Genomic DNA, 26,786 nt, shown 5'->3' on the forward strand with positions numbered 1-26,786 from the left:
AAGCTCTGCCTCCTGTAAGAATCCGTCCCTAACTCTTCTGGATGACACTCAGCAGCTCTTCTGACACTGTGACCGGAGGTTTTACTTAGGACTTCCTCGTCATCAATAGATTGGTGTTCAGGGGAACCCTGAAATTGAATGCGAAAGAGTTTGTGTAATTCTCCGTGCGTGTTTTCACAAGAGTGTTCATAAGTCCCATGAGACTTTAAAATGAGTCTGTGACTTAAAAGATTGAGATCCACTCCTTTTGACCAGTGCTTCTCACACATCAAATGTGCACATGAACCATCTACATTTCATTAAAATGAAGATTCCAGTTCAGTAGCTCTGGAGTGAGGCTTGGTGCTGCTGGGCCCGGGACCATACTTAATGGCAAGGAGCTAGAATATTTTATTCTGCATTTGTCTGCATACACTGGCTTGTTGCTCTCTGCCTCCTAAGTAGATTTGCAGGTTTCTGCTAATACTTCTTGGCTCTTCTCCCACAACAGGGACTAGAAAAATAGCCCATCGTTGGACCTGACAGATGCTTGCTCTACAGATATAAGTACATTAATTGAAACTAATTAAAATATCTTCTCTATGTTCACTTTCTTAGTCTCACTTAGTTTTCTAAGGTAACCACCTGTTTTTCAAGGTGCTGAACTTTTCTGTAACCCAGAGCAGAATCTCAGAACTCCTAAAATCTTCCTAAAGCAAAGTTTTTCTCTCTCTTCCATATTGAAATAAAAATCCACCAAACCTAAAAGACATCATGGTACAGGAAATGCCTCGTTTGGAAGGATAATCCACTATATAAGGGCATTCTCCCTCACTGGAGATGTTCAGTACCAAGATGTTCAGTGCAAACAAATAATGTGGAACATCAAAGAAGCCATGATAAATCAAATCAGCACCACTAGGCCCTTGAAGGGGTAGGTTCTGGATGAACTGTTTAGAGCCCAGAAGTGAAGTCTCATAAAGAAAGGGCAGAGAGGGAAAATCTCTAGAAGTTAAGGAATGGTGTAGAAAAGTGAAAATGGTGTTTGGGAATAAAATTGCTACCTCAAAAAACTTGCCACTCTATATTTGCATAAGCTGTAAAACAAGTTACTTAGTCATGTGGAAATAAAGTGTTTTTAACAGCATCTAATGACACAGCAAATGAAAAAATTTTTACACGCAAGACACACGTGTAAAGAATGTGTGTGCGAAAGGAATTTTTCATGTGGTATTTAATAAATATATATACATATTATTTGTACTTATAAAAATACTATGTGCAATGAAAGCTATGCATAAATATTTATAAAATAATTTTATCTAAGTAGGCCAGTAACATTTAATATTTTTCAATAAATTCATACATAAAATATATACATTAGTGCCAAATGGAACATATATTTTGAAATATGAACCCCTAGTAAAACTTAGGAATCTGGAGTAAAATTCAGGTATCTGCCAAAGGAAACTTCGGAGTAGTTGTCATTTGAAGAAAAGAAACGATGCTGGGTCTCTTATCTTCATGGACTGTTTTGCTTGTCAGATTTCTAACATCACTTCAGCTGAATTTTGTATTTGACTTCCAACTTCATGGCCATTTGACCTGCCAACTATTATTTTCTTTGAGGCTTTTAACACTCCACCCAAGTATTTTGCTTTCCAGAACAGTTGTGTCCGTTTCCTTTTCACTTCACCTTAACATCAGACGAGGTTTACAACATAGGCTTAATGTGCATCCTTTAAGGTTTCAGACAGACCCAGGGGCGTCGCAGTGATGACCTGAAGCTGATACCGCTCTGGAAAGTCAAGGCCCCCTGGAGGATCGCTCTTTGTGCCAGGATTTCCATTCAACCTGAGAGTCCCGGGGCTGGGGTCGGACCCAGAGAGCCCCACTCTCCAGGGTTCCAGTCCCCTCCCCAGGCCGAACGTGCGGGCTGGGACCTTACGACCGGAAAACACCGCCCTTTCCTGTCGCCTACTCATTCCCCAGGCCGAAGACTCGAGGAGGAAGAGACGGAGACGGATTAAGAAAATTAATTAACCGGGTCCACGTTTGGCCTCCGGGCGAAGGGGCTGGGCGCGCAGCGGGCTCAGGTGCCGCCCAGGGCTGAATTTTACGCTCCCGGGCCAGCCGCTGCGCCACTTGCGCCCCGTCGCTCGTCCGGGGGCGGCCGCCACCCGCTTGCCCCAGCTTTAGGCAGATCTCTTTTAGGGACCCCGCGGGAGAGGAAACGCCTCCCCCTGGACTGGAAAAACCTGCAGCGTCGGCTGTCCGCTTGCCCCTGCTCAGCCAGCAGCCCCTGGCGTCTCCGGTGCGCCAAATCCACTCTCCGGGTTTTGGCGGCAGCTCCAAGGGGATCAGGCTGGAAACTGTCAGAACACGACCCTCCCCCCTCCCAACCGGGGCTTCAAGTGGCCCGGGGGCCCGAGGCCAGGCCCGGGCGGCGCGGTCAGGTGGCTTCTCTTCCCCGAGGGCCCCCCGCCCGCCGCGCCGGAGCTTTGCGGGCTAGATCGGATCGTTGGGACGAAGAGAGGTGGGCACACAAGGTTTAGTACAGGTGTCCGGGGTGCGGGCGGAGTCCCTTTGTCCTCGGGCACCCTGGAGCTAGCACCCCGGCTCCCTCTTCGAACCGAGCGTCCCGAGACCTTTCTTTGTGCCGAGGGAGCCGAACGCAGCTTCTCGCAGGGAAGCCGCATCCCTGGGGGTGGCGCTGGGGCGGTAACGATGAAAATCCATTGTCCTTTGGGGGCCCGCAGGCCGGGCCGCGGGTGAACCCGGTCCGCCCGCTCCGGGCCGGGGCTCAGGTACACCGGCTAGAAGGGTCTGCCTACGGCCCCCGCCCTCCGCCCCGCCCTGACCCGCCCCGCGCGCCGCCGGCCCCGCCCCGCGCCGCCCCGCCCCGCCCCGCCCTTCGCAGGTTCAGTCCCGGAGGGCGGCTACGGAGCGCTCAGTCTAGCTTGCACCTTCTCTACCGGCTGCAGCCCGAGAGGGCGGGGAGCGCAGCGGTGGGGCCCGAGCTGGGGGCGAGTCCGGAGACCCCGGCCCTGGGCGCCTTCACGCCGTCTCGGAGCGCATAATGCTGTGAGCAGGCGCCGCGCCGGCCGACCCGGCTGGATCTGCGCGTGGCGGGCAGGGACTGCGTGCGCCTTCGGGAACTGCGGCGCCCGGCCCCGGGGTCAGCGGCTGGGATCCTTGGCGCCGCTGGTGAGTTGCTGCCTGCCCACGGCTCCTTCTCTGCGCGTGTGTGAGTATGTCCAAACCGGCGGCCGTGGCCGCTTCCGGCGTGCGCGGGGGGCTAGGCTTGGAAATGCACAGGGAGCGGGGATACCTAGGGCATCCCCTTCCGGCTGGTGTCCAACGGACCAAAGGGGACATAAAGCAAACTGGGAGGGGTGCGAGCGGCACGACCAGATCGCAGAGCTCCACCGTTTGTGCCCACCACTTTTCACGGTGAGGCTGCGCGGCTACACTGCACCCTCCGAGCTATTGACAGCCATTCTGGGCGCGTACTGCATTTTTCCATCTGAGAACAAGCCGCACATGGCTACCGCTCCCCTCCCACCGTGGATTGGCATCAGGGCTGCACAGGGTGCACGGTGCAGATCTGAGGTGGCAATACCAGCTGGGTGCCCTCTCCACACTTGACGAGGGGCATTGTGCCTGGGGCTCCAACCTGCAGATCTGGCAGTCGATTTTTTTTTTTTTTTTTGGACGGTGGTTTCTGAACAACCGAAGTGTTTTCAATATTTTTTTCCCCTTTCTCCTTGAAACTAAGTGTCTTGACAAGTATTGGACATGTGAGGACGAATGGATCTGGCCATTTTTTCGTTATGGATTATTATACTCCATCCCCCTCTCGACTTCGGGAGGCATGTGTTTCATCTTATAAATAGAAAGTAGCATATTTTTTGGCAGGACCTCCTTTATACTGTACAGTCTGAGAGGTCAGTTTAAAAATAAATATGCACTTGAATGTTACATTACCGAGAGCCAGGCTGTGGCTGGGACAAGCTGCGTGGACAGCAGCATCAAAGCCGGGAGCGCAGCTGTGCTGAAAGGAGTAAAAGCCCCAGAGTGCAGCCCAAGCTGACAGTCAAGTAATTACATTTTGTTTAAAAAAAAAAAAGAAGTGAGTGAATTAAAATGAGGGCGGGAATAGGAATGTCAGAAGGGTATTGCAACATGAATCTTTCCAGACCTGGTGTATTTGGGGGAGTCGCCGCTGATGCGTGCTAGGTGGTGGGGTGGGAGGTGCTGGGTAAGGGGAGGGAATTTATGAGTGTGTTAGGGAGACAAAGGTTTCCTCCCCACCCCCCAGCTCTTAGGCTTCACAGTAGTATCCTGGAGTTTCTTGGGGGTGCTGCCTTTAAAAAAGAACACAAATCAGGAGAGCAGCAGCTTTGAATAGGAAAGCCTTTCTTGGGGACTTCCCAGGGAAGCACGCGGAGACAAAAGGCTCACCTAGAAGCCCTGATGATGCCCCAGGGGTATCCCTAAGGCAATTTAAAAGACTCCTATAACCTTCTAACTTCGAAAAGGTCTTTCATCTAAGGACCAGGAAATGCAGCTTCTTTTCTGGACAGTTCCAGAGATTCTCTTTTTGATACCAGCTAAGATCTGTTATGAGCTCCTGTGACAGTTAAGAATGAGCTACACAGGTATGTTTTCAGATTAGATTGAAACACTCAGAGATAAGTTAGGGCAGTTGTGAAATGTTTGGCATTGTCACACGTGAAATTAATGATAAAGACTAATAGTCAAAGAACCAAGGAATGGTTGAGAGTTCTTCATTAAGTCTCCTAAAGAATGTAGGTTTCCCAAAAGGCATCACTCATTGAATAAAACACTCAGTACCAGCCTCTGGGCTCACAGATAAGAACATTAGAGGAGAAATTTGGAAGCCTTTCTGGATCCATGGCAGTTCCTGTTTTCCAGTGGTTATCATCTGCAAGAGATTTACATTATGAATTCCATGATTGGAACATGGTGCTATGACTATGGCAGCAGCTACAGACATGAAATAAGATGAGCTCCCCCTTCCCTTAAGATCTGAGCAGTGAAATTGTTTTGTATCTCAGTGGAACATGTAAAGACAGCCAGAGTAATGAGTGTTGCACATTTTTTTGCTTTTTATTGTAAATTTAAACGTGGTGCAATATGAATAAATACAATGCCATAAAAATCATTGCAGAACTGTTTACATGAGCTGGTTTGTCCTACCTGCTATCCAGCTTTTCCTTTAAAGTGGTGTTTTATGTCCAACATGTTCACAAAAGCTGCCCTTTTTCTCTGCTAAAATTCGTGGTGTTCAACAGCATTGGGGATAAAGTTGTTTTAACCTACATCACCGAAAGACTTTTACCAGGCCATAAATTTTTCACAAGCTCTTTGCCCAGTAGCCATAACATTTATCCAGAGAGTGGACTTCCAATTCATAACCTGAAAAACCTCTAGGAAGACTGCTCTGATTTTTTTTTTTTTTAATTATGAAAAGTCTTGCTTTCAGTCTGATTTTATTTAGGCCGGGCCTAATTTCTTTCTAACCAGAATCCTGTGTACCTGTTTATTCACTGATGGAATAAAAACTTAAATCTATTTTTTAAATGCAGTATGTTTGCTAGAGAGCAAGGACAGTATAGTCATTTGAAACTACTAGATTAAGCCAGCCACAAAATCTTTACCAAGCACCGAAGCCAAATAATTCTCCTAATATATCCCACTGTTCCGTGAATTTGTATGTCAAAGGTACTTCCTACATGGAGCCTGCCCTAAGTGCCAAGCCCTGTTCTTAGCCCTTTACCTTGAGTGACTCATTTATTTCTAATAATCACTCTATGAAGAAGGCACTGTTAATATCCCCATTTTACAGGTGTGGAAAGACCTCTTACATAATCTGTCCCAAATTACACAGTAAGGAACATACCTAAACATGCATATGCAGTTTGGCAACCCAGTATGTGCATGAATGAATGGCTAATTTTCCACAAAGATCAGCATCTTCTGCTTAAGGAGATGGGGAAAAAACCCTGAGGTTAAGAGCCTCTGAGGCAGGCTGTCTGGGTTCATATCTTGGCCCTGGCACTTAATACTTGTGTGACTTGGGGCAAATTACTTAGCCTGTGTACCTCAGTTTATCAGTTACAAAATGAGGATAATATTACTCTGAGGATTAAATGAGTTAAAAAAGAACACACTCAGAACAGGCCAGGTCCAGAGTAGACCCAATAAAAAGTTGATGCTTTCATTATTGCTTTTGTTGTTTCCCTAGGTGCTTAATACTAGTTGTCTCATTTAATATTCACAACTGCTCTTTGAGGTCGATAGTATTGTTCTTATTTTCCAGATGAGAACACAGGCTCAGAAAGGTTTAGTAACTTGGCCATGGTCACACAGCTAAGTAAGTAGCAGAATCAGGTTTGAACTCAGGTCTGTCTGACCTTATGCTAAATAAATACCCCACCCTCACCAACAGAGAGGAAGGCCAGGGAAGCTATTAAATCTGACTCTTTTAAGGGTTTTTGGCCTCTGACAGAGAACTCATTTCGCAGTACACTGTATCTCACAGTACCACTGCCCAAAGGAAGGTGACAGTAATTGCCGGCCTTTGGGAATACCATGTGAATTATTTTATTTACTGAAGATAGTTCAACTCACAAGTATGGCCAGTAGTCATCTGCAGTGGATCCAGCATCAAACTGCTAGCGGTAACCTGAGCAGTTTAATTTATACCATAAACAAAGAGATTTACTAGGAATATCAGGACCCACACATGAAGTGGAGTGTAGCGTGTGGAACACATCCTTACTTTGAAGTTCTAGAGGTCAGGGTGTTGCAGGGTCCAGTAACCGATCTGGATGGTCACCTCCTTGAGACTGGTGACCACATCCATGGTGCCTGGCCCTGCAGTCCCTGGCACTCGTGATGTTGCCCCAAGAGGAGCTAAAGCAAGATGCAGGAACCACGAGCAAGGCGTGCTGGAAGGTTCTGTCCTTGGCAGAAGTCGGGCCTCATTACAGTTCTAAGTTCTGCACATGCCCCAGACCCTGCCAGATAACCTTCTGGTGTGACAGATAGAGCAAGGAGGCCTTTGAAACCTAGAGGGGTGCCCCGGATAACCCAAGGGGCCTGCCTGGCCTCCACGCCTTTGATACTGTGGTTTTGTGATGAGCTGTGGGAGGCTGCTCAGACTGAAGTAGGGGTTCTGGAAAGGATGTCTTGGCTTGAAATAACCCAAGTTGTCTCAAAACCGAGGGCAATAGCGTTAGGGCTGTTCACCTCCATTTGGAATCTCCCCTTTTCCTGCCCCCATCCTTTCAAGGTTACAAACCAAAACAGCATCCCACAAACCAGAATAAATAATATCAGTAGCCAGATAGTTCTACAGCAACAGTCAGGTATGTTCTTTCCTTTAGAAAAAGATGCCTTCCTTAGCCTTAATGTACTTCTTGAGTGCCCGGATTCACCCAGTCTCATAGTGATGACTGAGTTCGACAGTACCTCTGGTGGAAGAGCAGTTTTTTAAATTAAAGCATACACTTTTATAATACAAATCATATTGATATTAGAAAGTTTGCTATTTCTGAATAGCCAAGAAAACTGATGAATTTAAGGGCTGATGGGTTCAAATTAGTATTTTCTTGATCAAGTCATGAATTAATAGTAGAATCCTTGAATCTCAAATTTAAAATTTTTTAAAACCTGGATTTTCAGTGGTTTGGGTTTTATTTGCATATTTGAGAAAGTCATCATTAACCTTCTAGCCTTTGATTCTTTGTTAGAGTGTTACAGAGATCACACACCTGCAGTTAGCTAATACAGCACCACCTCATGTGAACTCTGAGACAGGAATAGCATCAGAAGAGGATTCTTTGGGAAACCAGTCTGATGAAGGTCCCTCCCTGCAGGACTTTTCAGAGCATTGAATGTCACTGGTACAGTGAATCTCCACACGGAGATAGTGTCTATCAAATCACTTTGCCCACAGAGCAGCTGCCAGGACTAGTCTAGCAAGAAACACTTTGGGACCCATCGAGCCAGAGGCAGACACCACCCGCTGTAGCCTGCCCTACAGAGCTGAAGGAACTCAAGAACCTTTCAGAGAACCACAGGGTGTACAGGGCCAGAGACACAGGAACACACTAGAAGATGCTAGCAAACACCCCGCCATTCTACTATTTGATAAAACTCATGCAGAATTAAGTGGAGACAATCACAGAGGGATTGGAGATCAGAAAACATAGGTTCTGGTCTTAGCTCTGACCCAGGTTGTGGAACTGTGACCTCTCAGGGTCTTATTCTCATCTCTAAGATAAGGCTTTTGGTTCTAGATGATTTCAGATCATCTCTAGCTCTAGAATCCAGTGAGCCAGGATCAGTGACACCTATTAGCATAGCAGTCTTACTACTATACTAATATGTAAAACCCTGTGTTGAAAAACAGACCTAGTGCAAATCCGGGCAGGGCAGCCCAAGCCAGCGTGGAGGGCAGAGAACTTCAAAGTCAGGCCTCTATTTAGACAGCTTACACATTTGGGAATCCGTCATGTTCTGGTGACAACTTGAAGTTCATATTTGTAGACGCATCATGCCAATGATAGATGACTGTGTGTTTAGTTGAAAAAGACCCGTTCTGTTCAAATCCATTATAATCATTTAGGCTACACACAACTTTTTAAACAAGCAAAGGCGTTTTTAGGTGAAATGTGGCTTTGCCATTTCAGAATATATGTGAATTCTTTCCCTTTTATTTTTTAAACTTTTTTTTTTTTTTGGCCAAGGAGCAGTTCAGACACGTAACATTGATTTTTAACACAGCAGGAGATAGGGTTCTAAGCCCTTGACTGGCCAGCTATGTCACAAGGCGAATCCTTGCCCATCTCTGGGTAGGTTCTGTCTGCGAAGATGTCGATGGGGAAGGATGGGGGTGCAGAGGAAGCCGGCGGAAGTTCTCCAAGCTCTCTCCTGGCTCTAAACAGCTGTGATTCTGTTTTTCTGTGTTTGTTTTTTTCTTGCATCTGAGGCATTTTCCATAGTGTCTTGTACCTTCTCCTATTTTAACACTGATTGTGTTTAAATGATCATTTGTTGACCCTTGTGGCTGCCTAGACTACTGGCTCTTTTGAGAGTAGGGACTGAACCTAGTTTAGCTTGGCATTCATCTTTTTTACAATAGGACTTAATGAAAAACTGGGCAATCTAGTCCTACCTGTGTTATCTTCTCTTAGCATTGCTAAGCCAGAAATCCTTTTCAGTTACCCAAGCTTAAGTCTGACCATAGTAAAATTATTCCTTCCCAGGCTACCAAATGTTCAAATTCAAAAGGAGGTACCTCCAGTCCTTTGGTTTTGGTGATAATGATCATCCAAGGTACTCTGAAAATCAGGCCACCACCAGAACTTCCTCAAAGTCTTCTCGGCCGGGCTGTTGCAACCTCCACTGAGGCTTTCTCCTGCCCAGGTGTGACTGTGGTGGCTCAGTACCATGTGTCCACTTACAGCACAGACTGGGCAGTCCCGGTGCTGGAAGGATGAGGGTTGTTGTTTCCTAATGCTCACCTAGACCTCTCAGCCACGCCTGCACGAGCCATTCATCATTGGTGTGCTTACTGATCATTTGTCTCCATGCTGGGACGTAGGCTCTGTGAGCACATCATTGCTGTAGCCTCGGTTCCCAGAATAGTGCCTGGCACTCAGTAGGTCCTTATTAGATGTTTGTTGTTGAATGGACATTGTGGAAGGTGAATGACTAGCCAGGGACTGGATGAAGTCACATGGAAGGCTCTCTCCAAAGCCTGCTGCTCGCCGAATGAATCAGCTCAAGCCACATGTCCCACTGTGCACGGCATAGCACCAAACTGGAAACTCTTTTCCTGCTCTCAGATGACTTCAGAGTGAAATGTTTTCCAAACTAATGTTGATTTTTGGCCTTACATAAGTTTTAGAAGTTTATGCTCGTGGGTGGATTTTGTTCTGTATTCCTCTTAAGTCCTTAAGCTGTGGGCTCACCTGACAGGGCAGGTAGTGCCACTGCCGACATATCTCAGGGGCAGCATGGGGAGTAAAACAGTGACTTCTTCCCAATTCCAGTTTTTTCGCAGAATGAGGAATTATACAGTTGGCTGTCTGTATCCGTGGGTTCTGCATCTGCAGACTCAGCCAACAGCAGATCAGAAACATTGGGGGGAAATAAAAGTTCCAAAAGCAAACCTGAATTTGCTGTACACTAGCAACTATTTCTACTTTGTATGTGTTGTCTCCTGCTAAGAAGACACCGTTACTATCTCCACTCTACAGATGAGCAAGCTGAGGCTTGCAGAGAAAGTCATTGGCATTGCTTTGTACCCTTAATTTAATATCAGGAAAGACGAGAAAAGATAATGAAAATTTTATAAGCTAGTAAAAAGTATTTGGATTCTAAGGATAGTCTTAACTTCATTACAAAGCATTATGTTTTTTTCTTAAAATTCCCTAGAAGCTAGAACCCTAACATCCGTTTTCTTTATTAAGTATAAATAAATCTCAAACACAAATCTATGATTCTGTTACCTGTCTGTGTGTACATGAAGCTTACATGCACATACTGGGGGCTGCTTACTTGAAATGAGGAACACAGACTAGCGGGTATCTCCCCAAACTCCTCTCCCAGTGCAGGAATGCTCTCCCTCCCCTCTGGAATTCCTACCACAGTCTCAGGCTCAGCTGGAAAACTTCCTTTGATGGGCCTTTCCCATTCTTTAAGCTGATTAACTCAAGTTGGTCAGACTTCTTCTTCCCGTCCAGCCCCACCTGGCCTCTCCTTGAACCTTAATCACACACCTAATTCTTTTCTTGGGATGGTACTGATTCCCTCTCACCTGACAGCTCACCAAATATTTAAAGAAAATAACTGTATGCCCTTAAATTTTTCTTCATCTGCCCAATCATTGGCTGTAATTTACCTAACTCAAAGGAGTTCTCAAGGCTGGAGGAATTGCCCTTGGAGATAAAGGATACATGTACATGTAAAGAAGTTAGCTCCATGTCCTGTTGACAGAATTATTCTCTAATTAAGCTGGAGGTAAGAATCCCAGTTGTTCACAGGGCAGACACAAACCATTTTAGCCCCATCTGCAATCATATATTGGTGACTGCCAGAGACATTTTAAGAAGAAAATGGATATGGTTATTTTGGCAATTAGAATGGTTCCCCTCCTTAGCACTGTATTTCAGTAGATGTTCTGCTTTTTCATTTGGGATAAAGATGCTTTGTGCTTGCATAGCACTCTATGAAGATTTTCACACTCAGCTCTTGTAATCACCTGAGAGATAGACGGGTTTGGGGTGATTATCCCATTTACACAGGAGGTAACTGGCCCCCATATGGTGTGGAGTTGTAAAAGAATCCTATAGGGCTGGCTCAAAGTTTCACCCAGTTCTTTCCTCCCCTAAGGCCTAGAATAGCAGTGAGAGCTCTATCTACTGTTTTGCTTGCCCATGGGTTCATTCATTTAATAGGTTTTTTTTTTTTTTTTTTAAGTACTTGATCTGTGCTAGTTATACACTGATATTAAAACAATCTTTTTCTGTAGAATGTCCATTATACAGTTTCTTGCAAGTTCCCTTGTATATCTTGGGCTAAATAATCCAAGTTTCCCTTAATCCATTTCCTTTTGAAAGGAGAGGTCAGGCGAGCAAGCTCATTGTTTCTCCTGGGCCTCATTCTTTAAGATTGGCTTAAATGTAACTAGTAAGTCTGCATTCCGGGAAGTGTATTGTCAGATCTTTCTAGAGTCTTGCCTGTCTCTCTAAGACTCTATTTGCACATGGCAGTCATGGATGGAAGTCTTTTCCCTTTGAAATAGCATGTCAACAAATATTTTTTGCCTTAATCTCAACAATCTGTATGAGCCTGTAGAATTACTGTGGCTCACATTGATAAGCTGTTAAATTCTTACCCTGCACGGATAGAGAAAGGAAAAGAAAGAAACCCTTTGCCACAAGAAAATAGATGACAGCTCCTTGCTACATGATTTTTTTAGATTTATTTTATTTTCCTGTAGGAGTCACAGAAAGACTCAGATTGCATTTTCAGCAGGGCGGGCAGGGTTGAAGAGGAAAGATGGCAAGGCAATCTCAAACTTTCTCATTTGTTCATTTAACAAACGTTTGTTCAGTACCAGCCGTGAATTAAATATAGTCTGTCCCCAAGAGAAGGCAGCCTAGTGGAGGAGACATTAGTAATTGCAGTATAGTGTGAGAGCTGGTGGGTTTGAGGCATAAAACGGTAGTACAGGCGGTAGTACAGGCCTTGAGGACCGGCTGGACGTGTAGCTGCAGGGTTGGGCGAGACCCTGATCGCTAAAGTGGGCCTCACAGGCTATCGTATCTCCAGGCTGTAAGGGTGGGCCTGCCACTCAGGGTTAAGGGAGCATTCTAGATGGTGCATTCTGATAGAGATTGGAACATAAAGTGGAAGGAGATGAGGCTGAAGGCAAGGAGACAGGTGGGAAGGCAAATGCCCTTGTGCAAGGGATCGTGAAAGCTACAAGTGAGGCTGGGGCATGAGGCAGTAGGATGGACAAGAGGAGACAAATAACAGGACTTGATGTGGAGAATGAGGCAGGGCGAGGAGTCGGGGGCGACAACTGGGTTTTGGATTTGGGTGACTTCCTGCCATTTACCGAGAGGGAAAAGTACAGGAGGCCTATGCTGAGGAGCTGGCAAGAGGAGGAAAGATGGCAGATTCCATCAGGGATAAGCTGAACGGGAAGTACCTGAAGGAAGCAACAGAGAAAGGTCTGAAAGACTAGGGAATAAAAGTCCAGCGCTTCTTTCTGTGAAGGACCAGTGTTTTTTCGTGTTTTGTTTCTTTGTTTCAATTTCCAATGGATTGTATAGGGTACCTGGCACAATGAGTAGCTGCTTGGACCACACCCAGTTTCCATGCAGACCTGAACATACACAGCTCCCAAACTTGCCAAGAGTCTGACCAATGAGAAAAATCCACAGATCCGCATGCTTGGTTATGTCATAAAGTTTCTAGAAGCTTACTTTCAATTTCTTTCCTTATCTCATCATGGACTGGCCTAGTCCACAGATCCACTTTGAGCAGCACTGGTCTAGACTAAGGTATATACGGGCTGAAGACACGGATTTGGAAGTTAGCATTAGAGGTAGTTGAGGCCAAGGACAGGGGTGTGATTGCTGGGAGATTGTTGAGGGCTGGGCCATGGACAACCACCATCCAACCCCCCGTGAAAATGCCAACGTCTAAGGCAGGGGTTCAAACTTTTCCCGTAAAGCGTCAGTTTAATGTTTTAGGTTTCGATGGCCACATACAGCCTGTCACAGCGACTCAACTCTGACCTTGTCATTTGAAAGCAGCTCTACCAGGGTTTCCAGCCCTCAGCACTACAGGGAACGGGGGCCGGAAAATTCTTTGCTGTGGGGGCAGTGTCCTGTGCGTCGTAGAATGTTCATTTAGCCGTGCCTCTGACCTCTGTCTACTAGATGCCAGTAGATGCCACCACCCCCAGTCATGAGAATCAAAAATATGTCTAGACATTGCCAAATGTCACCGGCGGGGGTGGAGGTGGGGGATGGGACAGAATCACCCTCAGTTGAGAACTACTGAGCTGAAGGTAGTACATAAAAAAATGAGCACTGGTGTGTTCCAATAAAACTTTATTTACAAAAACAGACACAGGATTGGATTTGACCCACCTACCATAATTTGCAGACCCTTGATCTAAGGGATGGGCATAGGGAAAACTAAAAGGGCTTATTCAATAAAATTTAAGGGCCTCTTGTGTTTGCAGCCCAAGAGGAGGCTCTGTAAGTGATCCAGCGTCAAGAAGAGACTGTTAACAACAGCGGCTCCTTTTTTATAGCAACTTTGCCTACCTTATTCTTACTGAGCTTATTACCTACCAGAAGATATCAGACACAAAATCACAAAATCAGAGAACAGGAAAGAAAACAAATATAAGCTCTTTAGGAGCCCTAAGAAAACCTCCAAGCAAGGCAGTAATGAGCCTGGATTGCGTGAGGTGAGTTTGAGAATTTCTCCAGGAAGGAAGTGACTGAAGCAGGTCTTGGAGGATGTTATGAATAGTGGTTGATGGTAAAGAGGTGGGAGGACAATTCACGTAAGGAACACAGGTTTCTTAGTTTCAGAAAGTCAGGAGGGAAGTCACGTGTCAATAGCAAGGGAAGGGAGCCATTGTCCCAGCGAAAGCCTTGTGGGTGTACAAGGCGCCCCGATGCATGGCCACGATGCATGTGTTTCCTCTGGGAAAATAATTAACAGCACTTAACGCTTTTTTCTAAGAGCAGGATTTTTTTTTTTTCTCCTTGAGACTCAGGGGCTTTTATTTCCTCAAATTTTTAATCTCTTAGCTTTTATTTCACATGAAGTCAAATCCCTTTTGAGATTCTTTGACAAGGGCAAAAATACTGAAAATTCCTAGTGAGTTGGAGAGGCTGGTATCTGGGACCATTTTATTCCTTCTTAGTTAATGACAAGGTCAAGTTATCATCTCTGCCTCTCATTGATGTTGAGAACATAGTGTATCATTTCCTCTTGGTGCGGTCAGATTTCAGGACAGATGGCCTGGAATAGACATTCCCATTCTCAACCCACTTCCACGGCAGTCGTCACGTTAGTTATCAAATCAGTGGTTAAAAGCACAGACTCTGGAGTCCAGCCATAGCTGAAATCCTGGCTCCTCCATGTTTTGGCTGATGGGTCTAAGACATGGGCTTAATCTAAGACTCGTTCCCAAGAGGTGTGTTCTAATACTCACCTGTCTGGCCCACAGCATGCACTCTAGCCACCGCTATTCACATATGTAAATTCTTTAGAGAACTCGGCATTTCAAATTTGCTACTTTCTAGAGGCATCCCTTGTAGACTTGGACTGGGGGATGGTTGCTGAGAGCAAAGCAACTCCTCTCTCATGATGGAAGGTCTAGCAGGGGTTAGGGATTTAAATAACACTTCTTAATTTGTTCACTGTGTGCCACGTGTTGTGGTTGACAAAAAAGATAAATAAGACCCAGCTCATACTCACAGAAAAGCTCTCAGCCTAGTCAGAAGGGATATTCATTCATGCATTCAACAAATATTTGTGTACAGATATTTATGTACAAATAACACAGGGGGGTTTGCCGTGGAAGTAGGTAGAGAATGCACTGGCCACTGCCAGGTTCCAAACATACCCAGTGTTGGTGTGATGCAGAGGAGCCAAGTTTCAGCCCATGCAACGAGTGTGGATGATTGTCAAGGGCCCTAGCAGGATGGGAGGATGGCATGGAAATCCCTATCTGTCCCTTCATCCTGTTAGGGAAGTAAGGGTAGTCAAGAGACCTAAATTAGATGTGCTCTGAAGACAAAGGATGAAGAACACCATACCATATGTAGTATGAGTCAAGTGACCATAGTCTGAATTTCTGGACACCTGTCAAACCTGTTTGGATCACTTGATATTCCTATTGCCATAGTTGGAGTTTTCATAGAATAGTTACTGACTTAAATATTAGGGGTTTTTTTCTTTTTATTTTTTTGGTGAGCAACTAAGCAACTTTACAAGTTATTTGATTTGAGCTGAGTTTTCAGATTTGAGCCAATTCCCGGCTGAATGTTGCTGACAGCTTCAGGGTGAGATTCTCATCCTGTATTGATATTGCCCTTGCAGCTTCACAAACCAAGTCAGATCCATTAGTTCTAGAAGCATGGGAGCAGTTCACAGGAATGGTCTTATTTGATTCATATCCACCAGCTAGAGCATCTGCCTTGGTCCTTCTGCCCAGCCCTGAGGCTGAGTCCCTTGTAAAACTTGTCATGGTAAATGAGCCAGGCCCTTCTCCTGCCTCGTTATAACTGCCAGGGCTCCACATCCGTCTGGAGTCCTCCTCAGTAACTCATTTTAATAGGGAGAAAGGTCGAAATGGCCTCTCTTCAAAAGTGCAGGGTTGGTACTTTGAGGTGGATGTTCTGTCTTCCAATTTTGCTTCTAAAAACCCTTTCAAACAGTACAATTAGATCCTATAAATGTGAGGAGTGTATGCACATTAGCAGTGAGTCTCCCATATGGCATTTGTGGGTCTCTATATAATCAGGGTTGTAAAAGAAAAATAAATACAAGCTGTAGCTGAATCATAAACGAGAAGTCCATTTATAAATAATTGAGGGTTGAGATGTAGCATAGACTTTCTGAGTGGGTCTATAAAATAGTCTGCTCAGTCTGGCTATGAGTTCATTTGCAATGACAGCCAGGCGGCTGGGAACTAAACTAATGGCGTTTTATAGCCTTGCAGCATAGAGCTATGTCCTCAGTTCAGATAATATGGTGAGAGGATAAGAATCTAAAAATAGAAAAGGCATCTTTTTATCTTCTCGTGGGTGGAGTAAAACAGACTAAAAATATGAAAAGCATCCCTTCAGGATGCCATTTACCAGGGTATTCTCTGGTTACATTTATTTCTGTCTTGCATTTTCATGTAAGTTCAATGTTGAATCTCTAGTAGTATGATTTTTTTTTTCTCCTTGAATTTTAAAATTCTTTGATCCAGAGACGCACTCCTACAGAGGTTTGCAAAAGGATTGGCATGAGTGCCCTCATCGTCATAATATTTTAGTATTTCTGATACAGAAGGTTGTCTGGTCATCCCTATATTAGTAATAACTGCTGTCTTCAAATGGAAAGTCTGCTAGGAAAAGTCTGTGAGTGTTTTTTATGGGTGAGTGTGATGTGGAGCCATAAGGAAATGAGCAGTGATAGTTTTCCCCTGTGGGAGACTCAAAATGAATAGGGACGAGACCCCACCCACTGTGCACATCTCAGACGCTCAGAGGCAAGGCCGCTGCCCGGTGACATCCTCCGTGCATGCCCGGTACACTGCCCCCTTCCCACAGCAACCCATTCCATCTTGCCAGAACCCTGGGTTCTCCCTTAGAGGATCCAAAAGCTGTTTCCCTGTAGCTTCTGCTTTTATAGCCCTAGGGCCTCTCGTACTGAACGAGTTAATCCCTTTTCCATCGCAGTTCAGTGAATTCTTCAGATCCCTAAAGATTCATTTTCCCTCAGTATTTGAGTTTTCTTTAAGCTGCTCCACCTCACCTTCTCACATGTCCTGACGGAGTCCCTTCGTCTCCCCGTTGGACTCCTGGGAACCTGTAGGAACATGTTCCAGGTCACCTTTATCCCTTTAAAGTGTGAAGCCCAGGGTGAAATACACTTTTCCAGGGCTCATCGCAGTGGAATTGTCTCCCCTATGCTGGCAACGGAGAGCAATACCCCAAAGATGGTTGTGGGTGTAAGGGGTGGCAGGTTCTTGGCCACGCTACCGTCCTTCCCTGGGACTGTTGCCTCAGGCACACAGGAGGAATAACCAAGTATTTTTGCTTGGGGCCCAGATGGTGCAGCGGTGCTGCATCTGGGTGCTAGGAAGAAGGGCATGCTGATTCAACATTGAGACAAAGCGAAAAGTGATCGGAAGTTAGGGGGTCTTGGAAGGATGTGACAACTAAGCAAGAAAGGGGAAGTCCAGTGCAGACTCACTTCCTGCAAGTTGAAGAAAGGAAAAGGCCCACAGGTCCCCCAGGACAGCCACACGCACACATGCCTCCCCCCACCTGCCCTGTTTTTATGCATGCGTGTTTTAGATTAACATTGCAACCTATTGTGCAGGATGCAAGAAATTTTTTATCCTCTCTGTCCCCTAAGAATTAATCTAAAAACAATTAGTAGACAAACCAAACATTCCTTTCTTAAAATAAATGGAAATTTAAAAAATCTCAACCCCTTTGTTCTTTTCAGAGCCCTGTGAGTTGCCAGTACTGTCAACTCTGGTCATCCAGGGACTGATTTTTCAGTGTGTGACTTTTTCATAACCCTTTGCTTTTCTCCCCCACCTCCTGGCTGCTGCCCTGTTTTGGTCTTTTCAGCATCATTCTCTTTACCAAAAGGATGATAAGGAAATGAAGGGAAGGGTGGCCACTTCAGTTTTTTTCTTCATTGAATTATTATTGCTGTGTTGATTTCTCTTGTTAACACTGTCACGTATGCTTAAATCAGTCACATGTAAGAAACTGGAATTGTCTAGCCTGGTACAGGAATGACCACCTGACGCTGCCTTTCTTATCAAAACCATGCCTTCAACTTCCTCCTGAGTCCTTTTGTGTCTTGGAACCCTTGAGCTTCTCACAAGTTCCTGTGAGTGGGGGTCTGTGCCTTTGCAGCTGGACTTCTCGCCCACACATCTGCCGGACATCCTCTCTAACCTTGATAGACGGTGACAGGCAACTTACTGGGGAGTTGAACCCTTCTGTTGGCCAATCTCTCCTCTCCGGTGCCCAGGAGCTGGAACCTTTGTTTTCAGAGGAATCTATAATTTCCAAGATGAATATTACCTCAAATGTCATCTAAGTGGGGGAAGAGGAGCAAACAGTGATCTAAGAACTTCTGGAGAAAGGGATTAGCAATCTTGGAGAGTTCAGATTTCAGGGTCAAGGGCAGGGTTTTGAGAAAGGTCTACACATAGGATGGTTTCTTTTTCTCCCTTTCTTTCTTTCCTTCCTTTCTCCCTCCAGTCCTTCATCCCTTCCTCCCTTTCTTCCTTCCTTTCTTTCAAAGACGGTGGGAGTGGAGGAATGATGGCAATGTAGGAAAGCTGGAGAGCAGGAGAGTCCCAAGTGTGGAGAGTTATTGATGGGTGGTAGAGTCCTGACCGATACGCAAAGGCTGGAAATGCTCTGCATTTGGATCATGGAACACCCAGGAGGGCTGGCTCTCCAGTTCTAGTCAGGCCTGTAAGCCCTTCTGGTTTAGCTCTTCCTGTCTTCTTCTCCCGCTTCCTCCTCCTGGGTGTCCACCTGACTCAGGCTCTCCCTCTGATTCATCCCTTGCTCTGTCTGCTACCACGTGGGTCAGCCACCAGCAGCCTCCAGGAGCCCAAGTCTCCTTTTCAGAAAATGGTGAGGAGGAACGGGATTTCGTGTTGTGGCCTTTAGGACCATTCCACCATAAAATGCTCATCTGCGTCACCACCACCTCTCAGAGAAGGAGCTATACCCCTGAGCCCCAGCACCTCCACCTGCCTGTGCTTCCCTCCACATGGGTACCCTGCCACCCACACTTTCCCCAGCATCCTGGGTCTCTTCCCTCTTCTCATTTCCTTCTGACGAAAAACCTTCTCTTCTGAGACCTTTTCCATCCTACAAATACAGACTGGTGGAGCCTCTTTGGTGAAGGCCTGATCACCACAGAAAGGAATGATCTGTCCCTTTGACAAGCTCAGGTGAGATGAGGCTCAGCCCTCTCGTGAGGCCTTCCGCCTTAGATTTTGGCTTTTGAACCCACTTTCCCGTAGTAATGTTTGCATTATGATCAGTGACTCATGGGTTTGGTATACTTTTTAGGACCTACGTATAAAATTGTCTCTGCAGGAAAGTGCAATCTGAGCCCGAAACAACCCTCGTACTTATTTTTTTTAAATAGCTAATTCATTCATATGGTTCAGAAATCCAAAATCATGAAAGGATGTACAGTGAAAAGTTTCTCTTCCACCCTTATCCCCTTCCATCTACTTCCTCTCCCCGTGGGCACCTCACCATTATTTCCTGTGTATGCTTCCAGAGAAAGCTAATCTACATACAAGCCAGTACAGATGTTATCTACACACTTTTGCACCTCTCTTTTTTTTCCTTTGAAGATATATGTCTTTGAAGCTCTTTCTATATCAGCATATAAAGAGCTGCTTCATCCTTTTCTAGGCCTGTGTAATATTCATTTGTACAGATGCACCTTAATTTGTATAACCAATCCTCTAAAGGTGGACAGTTAGGTTGTTTCCAAATTTTTTTTTTTGGCCGTACCGCGTAGCTTGTGGAATCTTAGTTCCCCGACCAGGGATTGAACCCAGGCCCCCAGCAGTGAAAGCTCCATGTCCTAACCACTGGACCACCAGGGAATTCTCAGTTGTTTCCAACTCTTGGCTGTTATAAACTATGCTGGACTGACAACACTGTATATGTATTATTTCCTTATTTCCCGTATACGTAAATTGGATAAATCTCTGTTAAGTGGAAGTCCGGGGCCTAAGGGATGTGATTTGTAGTTTTCATAGATACTGCCTTCCACGGAGGTTGGACCTGTGCATGCTTCCCCACCCTTATCAGCCCATCGTGTTGTCACATATTTGTATCTTAAAGAGGCTTTGGAAGGAACCCCCTTCATCATTTGGGAACTGACTGACTTCCCAAGGAGTGTGCTCCTTAAATGGCAAGACCCCAATGTCTGAAGCCCACGCCCAGCCACTTGGCTTCGTGCCTAGTAGCCGTGCGGCCTTGGCAAAGCCTGTGCCTCGATGCTTCGTCAGTAAAATGGGGGTGTTAACGTGGGTTCTTGTGAGTGAGCTAGAACACACCGAAGGCTGGAACAGTGCCTAGCACATAGAGACGTTCTCAATAAACATTTCTTGTCATATGACGTGTTGGTGGTTCCCAGGAGATGCACACATACCCTCTCCAGGACCAGGCACTTTGTTCCCAGTGAAGAAACCGCCCTGCAGTTTCCTGCTTTAGCAACAGCAGAAAAGTTGTTGAGCAGTCAGCCTGGGGCATGGCTGTCCACTGACTGATAAGCCAAGGAGCCCAGAACATTCAGAAAGCAGAAAGGAGGGGAGGAAGCAGTCAGGGTAAAGTCAGGGTATTGGATTGTCTCTCCCAGGATCAAGCATGGTTGCCCCTGAGCTGGAGGAGGAAGGATAACAGATAAGATAGATGGATGGGTCAGAGCTCTCAGATATTTCACCAGCACCATGTCACAAACATCAACTTGTCTAAAGTTGTAAAACTGACATTTTTGCACCAAATTCCTGTTTTGTGTTTTTTTTTTCCTTAAACTTCCAATGAATTGGAGGGCTCTTAGCCCTGGCACACAATAGAAATTCAATACAAATTACTGTTTCCAAAGTCCTAGAAGCCTCCATCCCTGTCATGCAGTAAATACTATGTAAATATTTGTAGAAAGAAAGAAAAATGCCTTTTAAGGTATCTCCCTTCTTTTCCCACTCTTGAGAATCTACTGCCTACAGCTTATCTAGCCTCTGCTCACCAACCCTTTTCTTACTTTTTTCTTTGTTTTTTTGTTGCTTGTCTCCCACCTTTGCATCCACTCCACTGACATAAAACCCAGCTTCTACCAGGTCGAGCAAGCCTCTGCCGAGGGGCCTGCAGGGCCCGTGGCCATGGCTGTGGCCAGGCGGGGACTGAGGACTGGGCCTTCCAAGTGAAGCAGGCATACCCTCTACCTTTTCTCCTCACTTTGGCTCCCCAATATCCCCAGTCGCTGTACAGGTAAAGGGTGAATGTGAGTGACCCAGTCAGAGGAGCAGAGAAGCACTCTGGCTGCATCTTCGTGCTATTTTTGTTTTTCTAAAGAATCTGAAATGAATGCCACGCCTTGGTTCTGGCCTTGCATAACCCTGGCTCCACCAGCTGACCACATGCAGCCCTCGCATGCCTTGGAGTTGCAGTGGACACACTGTATCTTTCCATGGCAGCTGCCCTCCTGGCCTTGTGTGCTGAGGACACGGCTCCAGTGGGCAGCTGTTCTTCGGGGCTGCCCCCCACCTTCTGCAGGCCCAGCGCCCTAGCTGCTTCTGCAGGCGGTCATCATACTGTGCCTAGAGGGGCAGGGAGGCGACACAAGGCACCCTGGGTGGCAGGGGCCCTGGGCTGTTGTGCACTTAGAGGGGAAGGACATTGATGTTTCAGCAGGAAGACCCAGGGCTTCCACTTCTGTTACTATTACAAGACCCAAATTAGAGTTAAAACGATGAGAATGTCAGACTCATAAGCATGTCTTCCCAGGCTAGGGTTCCCCATCTACTCACTTGGTATCAAGCGTCTCTTTTAGTAACATGGTATCTCTGTGCCTTCCTAATCTGAAGTGGGGAGGCCGACCCACCAGGCACCTTCGGGGAGTGTGTGGTCTTATCTGGCAGCTTCCAGGGTAGCCTGCTCTGGGTGCAAACCCTCAGGCCACCTCGGCCTCCTCCCCACTCCCAGAGCCAGGGTAGGGTGGTCTCTCCAGCTCATCCTTCTCTGCCTTCTCAGGCCTGGGCGCCCGCACACTTCCCAAGCAGAGCCACTTGTTACCCGGCTGGAGCACAGTCCTCGCCATCTGCCACAGGCAAATGAATTTAAAACTCTTGCTGAAAGGAAAGAAATATGGGGCAGATGTAGACGGCCTCCAGCTGCTACAAAGCAAATGTGGCTCTCAAGCCACCATCTAACCCAGCCCTCGGAATATTTACTTATTTATTTGCTCTGCGGCCAGGGGGAGGAGAGCCCAAAATGGGAGAGGTCACAGCAGAGCCATTTTAGGAATTCCCACAGTGGCGAAGGTTTTAGCTTCTCCATGTCAGCTGATGTGACTGAAGAGTTGGAGGATTATTTTCAAGAGATGAAGAGGTTCTCATCTGTAAGATGAGAGCCCCAAACCTTCTTGTAGCCCATCACTTCTAACTGTGTCCTATAGCATGTGCAGGGAGAGTGTGTTAGCTTTCTACGTGGGTAACAAATTACACATGTAGTGGCTTACAGCCCTACCTGTGTTCTGTCTCACAGTGTCTGCAGGTCAGAGGTCCAGGCAGGGCTCAGATGCACAGTCGCATCAGGCTGTAAACCAGGGGTCAGAGTTATGGTCTCATCGGAGGCTCAACTGGGAAAAGATCCACTTCCAGGTTCCCCCAGGTTGCTGGCAGAATTCATTTCCATATGCCCTCTCTCAGTGGCTTACTTTTTCAAAACCAGTAAAGGGAGCCTCCCTCCAGTCTGCTAAGACGGAATCTTTTATAATGTAACCTAATCAGGGCTGTGACATCCCATCACCTTGCTTAGAAGCAACTCGCAGGTTCCGCCCACAAAGGCATTAACACCAGGCGGCCACTTACTCAGAACCCTGCCTACCACAGGGAAAGGATACAAGCTTATCAGCAAATGTTTCAAAAGTATTCTCAAGTGAAGACCCAACCTATTATGTATGATCACACTTTTTTCTTGGAAAAAGAAGCAGTTTTGTTCTTTTCCTTCCATTTCAGAATGTTGCCAAATCCTGAATTTTTTTTTTGCTTTTCACAATCTTTTTTTTTTAATTTTTATTTTATATTGGAGTATAGTTGATTAACAGTGTTGTGTTAGGTTCAGGTGTACAGCAAAGTGATTCAGTTATACATATATATGTATCTATTCTTTTTCAAATTCTTTTCCCATTTAGGTTAAAATCCTGAAATTTTTGACAGCCCCGTTCTCTCTGCCACAACTTGATTCCAGCTCCAACTTCCATAATGGCTTTATGTTACTGAGAAAGGGTGTTCCTTTTTTTTGACTTCCGAATCTCAGTTTTCTCAACTGTAAGAACGCATTTTCACTGAGATTTTGTTGGACACTAGCTTCACTGTCACTTAGTAAATGATATTTCCAGCTCCTTTCCGTATAGGACTTCATTGTTTTGCATTAATTTTATTTATATAAAGAAGTCAATCAACAACAAAATATTCTTCGTCTTGCTAGTGTGAACGCCAAAGCAAGAGAGAAAATATATTTTAAAACAAATTCAGTTGTGTCTAAGGAGCTGAAATCACTCTGCTCATGTGCTGAGAGCAGTTCTTATAACAGAGGAAAAGGACTAAAATCTCAGACGTATCCAGAAAATTGTGTCCATGACCATGTTTAAAAAGTGCTGATGTCATACGTTTGGGTTTTTTAATCTCTCTTTCTCTCCCTTTTTTCTTTTTTCCCCTGAAGTAAGACTAAGATTAGTGGACCCTTGTTAAGATCAAAGTTTTTATCCTGCTTAATGGAGAGAAACAAAACAAAGTTTGGCTTCAGATGGGAACTGGTCCTGCCATTATTTACAGGCTCTTGAAAAAGTGAGAAAGTGTAAAAGTCAGGCCCAAGTGATCCCTGAAGGGTCAGCTAATTATAACCTGCTTTGGTTTCTCTTCCAGGTTTCTCCATGCTGTGGAAGGGACTGGCGGATGTAACCGGCTCTCCAGAAAGCCCTGCTTGGCTGTAAGTCCAGGAAGGCCTCTTAGACCTCCATCTCGTTTCAGAGCCACTTGTGAAGCTACTTGAGAAAAATGATGTGACAGTTCCTACCAAAAAGGATACTGGGAAACCTATAACATCTGTGAAGAAAGTCGCCCTTTTTCCCTTTTGCAAAATTGACATCCTCAAACTCCAAAATGCCAGCCAAGACCCCAATTTACCTGAAAGCTGCCAATAACAAGAAAGGAAAGAAATTTAAACTGAGGGACATCTTGTCTCCGGATATGATCAGCCCTCCCCTTGGAGACTTCCGCCACACCATTCACATCGGCAAAGAGGGCCAGCACGACGTCTTTGGAGACATTTCCTTTCTTCAAGGCAACTATGAGCTTCTACCTGGAAACCAGGAGAAAGCACGCATGGGCCAGTTCCCTGGGCATAACGAGTTCTTCCGGGCCAACAGTACCTCCGACTCCATGTTCACAGAAACGCCCTCCCCGGTGCTCAAAAACGCCATCTCCCTCCCAACCATCGGAGGGTCCCAAGCACTCATGTTGCCCTTGTTGTCACCGGTGACATTCAGTTCCAAACAGGAGTCCTTAGGGCCGGGAAAGCTGCCCCGGCTTAGCTGTGAGCCAGTCATGGAGGAGAAGGCTCCGGAGGAAAGCGGCCTGTTGGAGAACGGGACGGTCCACCAGGGGGACGTCTCGTGGGGGTCCAGCGGGTCCGCATCCCAGTCCAGCCAGGGCAGGGGCAGCCACTCCTCCAGCCTCTCCGAACAGTATCCCGACTGGGCGGCCGAGGACATGTTTGACCATCCCGCCCCGTGCGAGCTCGTCAAGGAAAAGACTAAATCAGAGGAGTCCCTCTCGGATCTCACGGGTTCCCTCCTCTCCCTGCAGCTCGATCTTGGGCCCTCATTTCTGGATGAGGTGCTGAATGTCATGGATAAAAATAAGTAACAGGACACCGCCGGCTCTTTTCCTTTGGGGTAAAAGGTATCAAAAAACAGAACAAAACAAAACTAACCACAAAGAGAAGAGCTTCGCTGGCTATACTTGCTGTCATGTGATGGGTTTTCTAAAATAACTTTCCTACAAAATATTTTTTTACCTGGTATGCCCTGTTTGCAAAAACAGTGAAAAACAGAAAAACCTATCCTGGCAAAGAGAGGAAGTGAGTCAGAACCCATTTTCGGCGGGCATTGCTGATGTACAGCTCACATTTTTTGTTTTCAGACACATAAGAAATCTGGCTTGGCCAGAACTGGCACTACTTATGAAGGGCTGTGCCAGTCACATTAAGGACCTTTACAGTACTCTGGCATTTTCTGAGCAAGAGGAAGTCAAAATTTATTTAACACCCACACCTTTTTTCTAGACTCTTTTCTATATTATATCGTTTGGGCTCACCATAGCAAATTCTTCAGTGTTAAAACCTTTCTCTGTTTTCACATTTGAACAACTTTATGGGTTTCGGGGATTTGCTTGTAGCTCTTATATATCCCTATATATTATATCTATATTGCGAAATTTTGACTGTCAGCTACATGTTGGTAAGACACAAGCAAAGTATTACTGTAACTAAGTTATTTTTAAAGTTAAAATATATTTTTATGTGCCTTTGGCTCTTTATTGCAGAGTCTACATTTTATAGGTACTACATCAAATATGGTCATTTGACTTTCCATTGGGATTCCATTCTAAGCTGTGTATGTGTATGTTTGGAAAAATGTATTCATACTTAGCTTTACTTTCTTTTTCTTCATCTGTTATCATACTTTTCACAGCAGCCAACAATGGATTGTAAAGTGTAAAGGCACAGGTTACTCACAATGCTTCTGCAGAGACTGTGGGCTACACCACATAATGTTATTTGGAAATATGGGTATTTTAGTACAGTACATACTTGCATTACATAGGTACTTCATACAACACAATAAAGAGTAAATGTTAAAATCAACTTGCTTGGTTATAGTAATAAACAAAAACATAAGACAGTAATTATATTTTCTTTAAGTCCAGGGCTAGAAAAATTGCTTCTGTAAAGTGTACATGAGCCTTTAAAATAAGGTAAGAGGTGACTTCTACCCACTCAGTAATTTTGATTATTGCCCAAAGGTTTGAGATTCTAAAAATAAGGCCCCTCAATTTTAGGAAAAATGAACATGTGAGATGAGAATTTTTTTTTTAAGTCAGCACTGATGCCAACTTCTCAAAAACTCATTTCTGTGAATCTCCTCCCTTACTTTAACACGGCAAACTCATGCAACCCCAGCCCCGTCCCTACAGGACAGATGCTTCCATGTGGCAGGTGCCATATAGACAAGATTAAGGAGGCCAAAAAAGAGGGCAGCAGAGCACCTTGCCCCCAAGAAGACAGAGATGCCTTGAGGATGTTGGTTAAGGAAACGGGAACAGGAAATGTACACACCGATTCCTGTCCTGTTGTCAACACCCCTTCCCCCTCAAAGACAAACACTTGCACGCAAAAACTTTCATTTCTCCTTGAAATATATCCCTGGGACTTCCCTGGTGGCGCAGTGGTTAAGAATCCACCTGCCAATGCAGGGGACATGGGTTCAAGTCCTGGTCCAGGAACATCCCACATGCTGTGGAGCAACGAAGCCTGTGCGCCACAACTACTGAGCCTGCGCTCTAGAGCCCGTGAGCCACAACTACTGAAGCCCATGTGCCTAGAGCCCGTGCTCCGCAACAAGAGAAGCCACCGCAATGAGAAGCCCATGCACCACAACGAAGAGTAGCCCCCGCT

General features: G+C 45.7%; 1 protein-coding gene across 3 annotated transcripts; it reads left to right on the forward strand.

The window, feature by feature from the left end:
* Positions 1 to 1,283: 1,283 nt before the first annotated feature.
* CDC42EP3 (CDC42 effector protein 3) lies at positions 1,284 to 25,976 on the forward strand. 3 transcript variants are annotated; one of them, XM_082356097.1, is made up of 2 exons: positions 1,284 to 2,515; positions 23,975 to 25,976. In XM_082356097.1, the coding sequence occupies exon 2, from the start codon at positions 24,212 to 24,214 to the stop codon at positions 24,974 to 24,976; it is 765 nt and encodes a 254-aa protein (XP_082212223.1). In that variant the 5' UTR covers positions 1,284 to 2,515; positions 23,975 to 24,211; the 3' UTR covers positions 24,977 to 25,976. The 3 variants fall into 3 exon arrangements, with proteins under 3 accessions (XP_082212223.1, XP_082212221.1, XP_082212222.1); XM_082356095.1 differs by lacking the exon at positions 1,284 to 2,515 and adding an exon at positions 2,869 to 3,226; XM_082356096.1 differs by lacking the exon at positions 1,284 to 2,515 and adding an exon at positions 2,869 to 3,186.
* The last annotated feature ends 810 nt before the right edge of the window (positions 25,977 to 26,786 follow it).

The sequence above is a fragment of the Balaenoptera borealis genome, assembly GCF_965194805.1.
Source record: "Balaenoptera borealis genome assembly, chromosome: 15".
Classification (NCBI taxonomy): domain Eukaryota; kingdom Metazoa; phylum Chordata; class Mammalia; order Artiodactyla; family Balaenopteridae; genus Balaenoptera; species Balaenoptera borealis.